We start from the raw sequence: 10650 nt of genomic DNA on the forward strand, positions 1-10650 counted from the left end.
CCTATCTTGGTACCCAAGAACCTACCAGGCCCTCGCAAGGCGACACTTAATCCTTTTCTAACGCTCACTTTTATTTTCGCTCCAACCTTCTTTTATTTTCTTTTTTTTAAATGGCAAGATGTCACCCCAAGGAAGACAAGGCATCGGCCCCAGATCTTGTCTCATCCCCAAGAACCTACCAAGCCTTCGCAAGGCGATAAACAACAGCTCAAGGATTTTTCTTTCTTTCCTTTTCTATTTTTATAGGGGTTAAAACTCATGGAAGTGTTGCAAGCCTTGATGGGACTTACTAGGCTTGGAATCTATTAATAATGATCACAAGAGACAAAACATAAGTAGTCAAGTGGTGGTAAATATTGCAAATGACTTAGTGCTTTCATTCCTTTAAGGGACATGTGTCCAAGATGACGATGCCAAAGAGATACATGAGGAAGATTTGTCACTACTAAAACATGATCCATGGAGCTAGATACAAGCAAGGGGCACAGGTTGCCAACCCTGGCACCTCTAGCAAAAACAAGTCATGAGTAATCTTCCATGAAAATTTATCAAAAGAGACATGGTACCTATCATCATCCAACTTTCCAACATAGCTAAAGCTTTTAGTCAAAGCTAGGACATGACATACATTATGAAGTACAAATGGAGCACCAGTACCAAAATTGTAGTCTCAAATCACCTATGCCAATAATATCCAATGCAATGCCATCTCCCATTCTAACTAAACTTGCAATATTACAATAGGTATAAAGCCAATCATGATGCGGGGTAACATGAAATGGAGTCCCAAAATCAATCAAGTGAGTAGCATCAAGTGATGAAGCCCCAAGTATGTGATTATCTGAGCTACACTCCAAGGAATTTACCTCTTTTATCTTAACATTATACTTAAGAACAACATTGCAATCATTAGAAGATTTGTCATTATCTTGCAATTTTGCTTTGTCTTTTTTTAACCTATCATTGTGCATCTTATGGCACTGCAACCTTATGTGACTTTGCTACCCATAATAGTGACAAGTAAGAGAGGACTTAAGATCACAAGACTAACTACATGATTGTCCACATTCATCTTGTTTACTTCTTCTATTAGTAAAGTATACTCTACATCCTTGAGCTAAAAGCCCCCTTCAGGAGGATTTGCACTCAAGGTAGTGAAAAATATATCCTATGACTCAAATAGTGTGACACCAGTACTTGCCAAATCTAAGTCTTCCAATACTAGAAGTTATTGCCATCTAGCTTCTCTATGTTGAAGATATTAGTGTCATTTGAAGCATTTGAAGAACTTGTCGATATGTATGCCAAATATAGAGAATTCAAGCTATTGTAATAATAACAAGTTAGCCCCAAAACCAAGCCAAAATAACTGTAGGAGGAGAAAGACTGAGCCAATATACTATTGTCCACAAGTAGAAAGAACTAGAGTATTGAAAGTGTATGTTCTCAAAATATATGCTCAAAACTGACTTTTCAATATGGATGTCCATAAAACTACAATAAACAAACATGTGACTATAGACAAACATACAAAAGAATAGGCTGTCACTACTACGAAGATCCAAGTAGCAACCAAGATGTACAATGCAACTAGTATTGTAGCATAAGCCTACGAGTACCAAAGACTATCAAAGCATCCAAGGTGTCAAGTACATAAATGCATGCCAAGCATGTATCCACCACTGACAAGTAGTACAAGGTGCCCAAATCAAAGGCAAATCGGCCCATAGTAATAAACGTCTACAATGATGGTATATGCATATACCAATAGAGCATCAAAGAATCTCCCATTAACTCAAATGATCCAAGCTCTATATTTAAAAAACCAAGTGCTACCACTAGAGAAAATCCGGAGTATCCAAAGTAGTAGAGGAAGATCAATGGATAGAGCTCATAGCATCTAGGTGTCCAACAAACGTAATGTATACATCCGAGATGAGTATATACCTTTAATAAGTCATCAAGCTTGCAAGTGAAAATCACTAGAGAAAATATTCACTATCCAAATGCAACCAACCAAGCTCAAATCCAATATGTAGAACTCCACATAAGCATATCTAGGCATATGTGGCAATGCCAAGCATCAACATAACCATGTAGCATATCCCAATAGCATGTAGGCATTCAATACATAGACATTAACTATGTATGCTTGCTGTTCAAACTAAAACTATCCTATTCTGTGTGAAATTGAGAACTTGAAACTATAAAATATTAACTTGGTGATTTCTCAAATCTATTGTTCTTATCACACTCTTTGTTTTGAGCTATAGAACGCCTCAATTCGATACCGTGCAAAAGTTACGGCCAAAATATGAAAGTGATATCAACCTATCATACATGTCTGTAACTTCTACAACATGCACTATATCCACTCAAAATGGATAGAATGCCACTTCTTAACTCTATAAGCACTCAATAAGGTTCAACTAAGCCCTAGGAAGCTCCTCAAGCAAACTAGAACAAGTATTGAAGGTAGGGGGCATACCTCAAATGGACTTAGATGGGGCTTTCGTGAAAGCTGTAAGTGAAGCTCTCTTCCCAAGCTAAATGAAATGTGGAAGCTCCTCGAATGACTACTCTAATACTAGTTGAAAGGTGAAGCAAGAGTAGAAGCACAAGCGAAAGCGAGAGAGAAGTAAGAGCTATAAAGATTCAAGCAAAAGAGAATAAGATAGTATGTGGGAACTCCAAAGGTCAAAATGTGTGACACACCTTCCCTTATCCTATTGTCATGTAAACAATAAAGAATAAAGTGATAGTGATGGGCGTCCACTACCTAAAGTATACATGTGTATAAACAATAAGTATAAGTAAGTGTAAATGGCTATGCATAGGCGGCCTTTAATCCCCAATACATCTAATCATATGATCAATCATCTTGAATGGTTTGTAGAGATGTAGGATTTACAAAGTCCAAGTTATATAGAGATAGATGATGATTCATGCAGTCTAATTTCTTACATTGAAAATTTTTCCTTATCCTTGCATGATGGTCAAACAAAGTTTTCTTATCCTTGCATAATGGTCAAACAAAGTGTTTATCATATGTATTACGTATCCCATCCATCATAATGAATTTGGTGTCAATTGGTCAAATGGTAAGGCAAGGATTATATGTTAGATTTAATATGAAGGGTTGTTTTGTTGAAGGTTTTAACAAAAAGTACAAAAGGAAGCAAAGTTGACCACATGTTTACTTTGGATGCTAGAATTCTTGCTATAAATACTACTATGTATACTAAAGGCTAGAATGTGATTGTAGACATTGAAATATAGCACAAATGTTTTAGACATGCAAATGTGCAAAGCATGAAATTAATGTAGTCCAAAGGTTGGTTATAGGTTTACCTATATTTAGAGTTGCAAAACTACATAAATATATCAGCTTGCGAAGCAAGCAAGACAATGTTTTTTGCATGATAAAGATGCAAGCAAGAATATATTTGTTGCTGCGCATAAAGATGTTTGGGGCCTATATAGAATGTATGACTTAGTGATAGCAAGTATTTTATTACATTTATTGTTGATGATTGTTCTAGAAAGCTATGGATATATTTCATGCAAAAAAAAAGCTAAGTGTTTGAGCACTTTAAAACTTTCAAGGCTATTATCAAAATAGAAATAAGCTTGAAAGTTAAGTGCTTGAGGTCAGATAGAGGAGAAAATACATCTCTAATGAGTTCAGTAATTTTTCAAGGTCTCATGGGATAAAGTAACAATTTACAAGCAAGTATATCTCAAAATAAAAAGGGGTTACAAAAATGAAAAACATGTATATTGCAAAAAATTGTGCCATTATATTGATAATGCTTGAAAAGAATATGCCCAAGTATTTTTTATTTAAGGTTATTCATATTGTTGTCTATATTATAAATAGAACTCCCATATTTGGAGTTCATCATATGACCCCTGTTACATGTAGAAAACTTAATGTATCACATTTGAAAGTATTTAACTATATTATATATGCCCATGTGTCTAATGAGTTGAGGAAGAAATCAGACCTAAAGGTGAAAAAATGTGTCTTTATTGGATACTCTATTATTAAGTAAAAAGGGTGTTGCTATTATAACCTTGTTAGTGGGAGTAAGTTTAGAATGAGCATTGATGTTATTTTTAATGAGATGAGCAATTAGTATGCATCTAATAGAGATGCATTGGACGATGTTGGTGATCAAGATAGACGTCATGTGTAAATAGAAAGTAAGAATCATGGAACCTTTCTATACCAGAGATATCAGTAGTAGTAGATCTAGAATTAGTCCTTGGTTTGAGAGACTAAGAAACAACCCCATGCCTTCAAATGCATCTACTAGTCTTGCAGGTAATGAAAAAGGAAAGAAGAAAGTGTGAAATTGTAATGATATATCTACCAACCGTTTAGTGTTTCATGGAGACTTCTAGTTGGGTAAAAAGTGTCAAATTGTAATGATATATCTACCAACCATTCAATGTTTGATGGAGACTTCTAGTGGGTTAGAGAGTTTGGATGACAAGCTTGGTATTCCATTAGTCATGCACCAAGTGTACAAAGAGCACATGGTAATGTAGAGCTCCATTGAGTGATTTAGTGGTACACAAGTCTAGCAGGGTGTAATACCCTGCTAAAAGATTTTATTTTGAGGGTTATGTAACTCACCATTATGCTTATATGGTAAAATTAGCCGAGGATGTTGAGCCACTTATTTTGAGGAGGCTATTGGTCATCATTGGGATGCAATAATCGATGAGCAGATGGTTGCATTAGGGGCCAACAAGACTTGGGATCTAGAAACATAGCTGAAGGGCAAAAAAGCTATTGGCTATAAGTGGTTTTATAAGATAAAGCATAATGTAGCATATATAAGGCCATGTTGGTTTTGAAAGATTATGGAGAGATATATAACATAGACTATGAAGAGACATTCAATCTAGTTACTAAAACGACAATTGTCAAATGTATGATTGCTTTGGTAGTAGTAGTCGAAGGTTGGAGTTTAGAACAGATGGATGTGAAGAATTCCTTCTTGCGTAGTGATTTGCAAGAAGATGTGTAAATAGAGTAGCTAGCAAGTTGTGAGGATTTAAAGCATCCATGTATGTGTGCATGTTAAAGAATATGCTTTATAGGCTAAAGCAAGCACTAGACAACATCAAACAATATCTTGTCCTCAACATTGGCTTTTATATTTATGATAGAGATTACTCACTATCTGTGAGGAAGGGTGATGCAAGTTCTGTCGTTATAGTCATCTATGTGGATGACTTAATTATTGCCAATGTTTGGGTGAAGGATTTGGGTGAGCTGAGGTACTTTCTTCATATTGAGCTAATCAAATATGCTAATGGTATATGGCTATCCCAAAGGCATTATGGCTTGGATACGTTAGCTAAGTATGGTATGATGGCATATAAGCCTCTGTCAATGCCATTGGAGTAAAATATAAAGTTAAATGCTGATGTTGGGAATGAGATAAATGACCCTTCTATGTTGGAAATGAGATAAAAGACCAAACTTGAGATATGTTGTTGGACTTGTGAGTAAATTTATTTAGGTATCTAGGAAACCTCGTGTAGATATAGTCAGAGACTCATATTGAGATATGTGAAGTCCATCTTGCATTATGGACTTTTTTAGGGGGCAAATAAGGATGTATAGGTGTTTGAGTATACAGATGCTAACATGTCCGATAGATCTATTACTGGATTTATGTTTTGTGTTGGTAGTGCAATGGTTACTTGGAGTAGAAAAAAGTGACTTATGATTGCTTTATCGAGTATAGCGGTTGAGTAGAGAGATGCTGCTATGGCAACATGTGAGGTTGTATGGCTACAAAAGTTATTGGCTGGCCTGGATGTGCTAGGAGATGGTCCAATTGTCATTCACTATGATAATAGGAGTAGTATATAGTTAGCTAGGAACCCAGTGTTCCATGCTAGGACAAAACACTTTGAGATGCATTACCATTCTATGAGAGAGAAGGTACTTGTAGGCGAGATCAACTTGGTGTATCTCAACACATAGAAACAAGTAGCTGACATTTTCACAAAGACCACAGAGGTTAAAATATTATTTTGTTACTGACATTTTCATGAAGACTATGGAGATATCATTACAAATGATGTATAACAAAATGTAGTTACAAAGAATGTAAGTCAAGGCTAGTAGCATCCTCTTCTAGTATATCTACTAAGAGACATAGAATGGTAGATTGCATGCAATTGTCATAGTTGTCATTGCAAGAAAAGGTTGGGTCATGCATCAAATGGATGTAAAGAATGCATTCTTGCATGGTGAGCCACAAGAAGAAGTGTAGATAGAGCAACCATAGGGTTATGAGGAGTTAGCTAACTTAGGGGAGAGCACCCAACTCACACAAATGGTTGCAATAGCAAAGTGCAAGGTTTGATAGCCCCTAGAGTAGTAAATTTATCATGTTACATACTGGGATCAATAGAGAAAGTAGCAAAAAATGCACGAAGACCAAGGGCTTATTCATCTTGATACCATGTTAGAATGTGATAGGCAATAGAAGCAATGGAACTCCAATGATAAATGAAATGAACAATGAGAAAAAATCACACAAGAACTTAGAGAATGGAGAAACAAGTCATAGAATCCACATACAAAAGCAAGGCCAAAGCATGAGAATAATCATTGTAAGTTACATGGACGTGATTGACCATCGGAGTTCCTACAATCTCCCTCTCTCCCTAGGATGAAGATGTGCAATAATGACGCTGCAATGAGAGTTGCAAACCTGTAATCAAGGTGGCGCGTTGTAGGGCAACCCAAAAGAGGATTATTTGGCCCCCCATATTCAAGTTTGGGATTTATGTCAGCGCCAAACCTATTTCATGGAAGCGAAGGAGGCAGAGAAGATTGTCATACGTAAATAATACTCACCAAGATAAGAAGATGTACAAACGGGACCGATGGATCTGCCGGACGAATGGATCTACGCAACTCCTTTCAAAACGAACCATGCCGGATCTACGCCATGCCTTTATACGAACGCTCTAATAAATTGCGATGGTCCTCGCCGAGCTTGTCCCGTGCCTCTCTCTCTCTCTCTCTCTCTCTCTCTCTCTCTCCGCGCGCGCGCTCGTATTAGCGTTTCATTATTGCCCGAGTAATCTTCTGTTTCTGATCGTCAGCGTAATTGACCAATATCTGTTCAGGATGCAGGCCCATGATCAGAAACAAAGTGAGCTGACCTCTACCACTTCTGCGCAGAGCACAGCTCTGACTGTGGCGACACACAACGCGGGATCGGGGTCTTCAGCCTCGTCGGGGGTGAACGGGGAGCCATGGCCGGTCTACTTGGCCAAAGCCCTAATGGGCGCCGTCATCAGCGGCAACGCCCAGCCGTCCCAGGCGGCGGCGGTGCTCTTCGCCATCTTCCATCCTATCCTGGACGGCTGGGCGGCCACCCTGGCACAGCTGCGGGACGCCCGGCAATGGCGCGAGGGGGCCGAGGCCCGCCTGGCCGAGGCGGTGGAGCGTGAGAAGAGCTTCCGCGAGACTGAGCAGCGGCTCGTGGAATGCGAGGCGCAGCGCACAGCGGTGACGCAGCAGGCCGCTGAGACACGCCGCCTCTTGGAGAGTAAGATGGAGGAGATGGAGGCCCACAAGAAGGGCTTCCAAGCCACTGTGTCGGAGTGGCAGAACAGGCTTGCCACAGCCGAAAAGGAGGCACAGCAGAGCCTCCGTAACCTCAAACAGGCGGCTTCGAAGAAAGAAGAGCTCCATTCCAACGCCATGGCAGAGGCCTTGGCCAAGGTAAAAACTTAAATCCTTTTTTGTATGTATACACTTGTATGCATGTGTATGTTGCTCTCTAGAACATTTACCTTGGGTTTTGACGACCATAGTATAGGGCCATGACCAAGTGTGTGATCACACGTCATTAGTGTGTATGTGTGACCTCGCTACCCTAGAGCAATCAATTTCATGAGTACTTGGTCACAAGATCAAGTCATGGGTGAGAGTTATATGAGTGGACATATATGAGTGGACATACGATGAAATTTGTCGAGTCGAGCATCACATGTCCTTCAAACTTATTCGTTTCAATTGGTCATAGGAATAAATGTATTAGAAAGCCCAACCAATGAGCAATCTCAAGTCTTTATGTGGAGGTATTGATCTATCACTCATGATTACCTTCCAGAGAAAATGCACTTCCATTGCCTTCCATGTAGAGTAGAAAAATGTGGAGAGCAGTCTACATATTAGCAATAATTTTCCTTACAAAAAGGACATTAAGATAATTCCATTATCCTGTGTAGGACCTAGGCTATTAACGTCAGTCACATGGCAATGTGTTGAATGTATATTCATTGAATGTACTACTTTCTATGAATAATACAAGGCACACATTGATACCCAAGATAGAGACAACTAAAGGAATTTCATTATATTGGTTTTTTGCTAGTACATAGTTTCAAGGAAAATTTAGCCCAATGTGAAAATTACCATCTACAGGTCAAAGTTTCATACTTATTGAGTCATATAATCCACGGTGCTTAATATTAATGGTGAGAAAAAAAGGGCCACATTAATATAGAGGTAATGTTAACAAGATGATGGCCATATAAAGCTCTAAAAGTGTTCCCAAGACAATTTGTTTCACATTTTAATAAGTTTCAATAACTCCAATATGTGAGAAAAATTTGATTAATTTTTTCCACCATATGTATGAAAACTTTGAGTGTGTTTTTCTACCACCCGTAAGGAGTGTGTATTGCATATTGTTTGATTGGCAATGATGTCCATGTATTACATCAATTCTCTCTTTCAAATGAGTAGTCTTTCTTAATATGGCTGTCTCATTTCACTTTGAATTGCATAAATAATGTTTAAGTGATAATCCTATACACATAAATTCAAATAATTTCTCCATTCCTGACATTTCATGCATATGATAATCACAACACCTTCTGTGTTATATCACAATGTTTTGAGTACTACATATGTTGTCTCTTCTTTTAAGTTGTAGTTCTTGTTGCATAATATTAGAGATCACTATTGTAGAACTTGTGTGTCCTCACTAGGGAACCTATAAACATATCACCCACTATAATGTTTACAATGATCTTTGTGTATTTACATAAGTATCTTGCAATCATGGGCACATATACTTTCAATCTACACAAACAAGTTGTCTATTCAATGAAAAAGGTGAAAGAGATTAGAACAAACATACTTCTAGCATCTTGCAATTCATACATTTTTCTTTGTTCATACAACTCAGGCAAAAGAGAATGAAAGACAAATTGCTACCCTCCAACAAGAGCTTCAGACAAGTAAAAATAGAGAGGCAACATTACAAGAAAGAGTATCTGAAAAGGCTAGGGAGTCCTCAAACTTGGAGAGCCGCCTAACAGAGGCAAATAATCGTGTAGAGGAACTAAGAAGGCAAATATTGTATAGAACAACTACTCGAAGATATTGACTATAAAGTTGTCATAATAATCTTCTAGTGTGAACCAAATATATTGATTTGCCATTTCAAAGCCCACTTTATTTGCTAAGTGGTCATATTCTTCTACACTATCAATATATGTAATTTAGTATTGAAAACCTTGTCAATTTATAAAACCATGTCATATATTTGAAGGCAGTTAATGGGTAGCAACTTAAATTGGACCATATTTGTTTGTGTTTGATTTCTCAAATCACAAGGCCAAAATAGAGCAAAAATGTTTTTTTAATTGATTTTGATTGTGCTAATAGATTCTATAAAGAAAAGTTGTGTATACAATTGATATATATTATTAGAGTGTTTTGTATTCTTAGGAAGTTAGGAATCCCTCACTTTCCCAACCAAGTTCCCTATAACATCTACGAGAGAGCATTTCATATGAAAAAATTCTTTTGTACGGAAGAATATTTTGAATGAAAGATGCTTTCATATGAAAGAGTTTTTCCACAAATCATCTTCTTAATCCAATAAAAAAGACCACGAAGCCTAGATCAAAAGTATAGATTACAGACCTTCAAGAGCTAGTTGGGTAGAATTTTGTGGTTCATGTACTTTCAAATTCTATTTGTGTGGGCAAGGTTGCTCTGGGTTATATCTTTCAAGGTTACCATGGGATTGACAAGACATTTGTAGTGAGGCTTCTCACTATTTCTTTGAATTATATTAATGTAAAAGGGAAACTTGCTCATGGGGTCTTTGCTGATTGACTCACTCTAGCATTAAAAAATATGTTTGATATTAGGAAAGTTGAAGTAGTAAGCCATAATGTGATGGAGAAGGTGAAAGCTCTTTTAAAGACTTTATTGACATTCGCCTTTCTTTCCTAGTTAAGAGTATTTGTTATTGAGGAATGTCACATACATACACCCATTGGCGATATTGGATAATTGGATTATGAAGTCCATGCTTTTAGACTCCTACTTCATCTATAGAATATCAAAGGGTTGAAGTTCTTGTGGCATCTTGATTCTTTTTGTCTTAACCCTATGCTAGGTTAGGTTTTGGATCATATACTAAAATATATCCCCTCTCATTTCTATCCAATATTAACCCTTGCAAATAACATCAAAAGTCTTTGCTATAACCTAGATATCCAACTATATGTTAAAATAGCAACCTCAACATGTGTGAACATTGATGATGGAATGTTTGGTCAAATGGGTCCACACATCTACACTTA

General features: G+C 37.3%; 1 protein-coding gene across 1 annotated transcript; it reads left to right on the forward strand.

Moving 5' to 3' along the window:
- Nucleotides 1-7038: 7038 nt before the first annotated feature.
- Nucleotides 7039-9629, forward strand: LOC148020399 (uncharacterized). The gene is made up of 2 exons (XM_087700962.1): nucleotides 7039-7765; nucleotides 9240-9629. The coding sequence occupies exons 1-2, from the start codon at nucleotides 7166-7168 to the stop codon at nucleotides 9438-9440; spliced, it is 801 nt and encodes a 266-aa protein (XP_087557088.1). The 5' UTR covers nucleotides 7039-7165; the 3' UTR covers nucleotides 9441-9629.
- The last annotated feature ends 1021 nt before the right edge of the window (nucleotides 9630-10650 follow it).

This window comes from Lygodium microphyllum, chromosome 19 (genome assembly GCF_053477565.2).
Source record: "Lygodium microphyllum isolate KBCC chromosome 19, Lygodium_microphyllum_v1.1.10, whole genome shotgun sequence".
Taxonomy (NCBI): domain Eukaryota; kingdom Viridiplantae; phylum Streptophyta; class Polypodiopsida; order Schizaeales; family Lygodiaceae; genus Lygodium; species Lygodium microphyllum.

Bases quoted from the DNA above. Each gene is read 5' to 3' on its own strand.
- LOC148020399 (XM_087700962.1), top strand. From the start codon at position 7,166: ATGCAGGCCCATGATCAGAAACAAAGTGAGCTGACCTCTACCACTTCT. The intron at 7,766-9,239 runs GTAAAAACTTAA...CATACAACTCAG, and splicing joins TGGCAGAGGCCTTGGCCAAG to GCAAAAGAGAATGAAAGACA.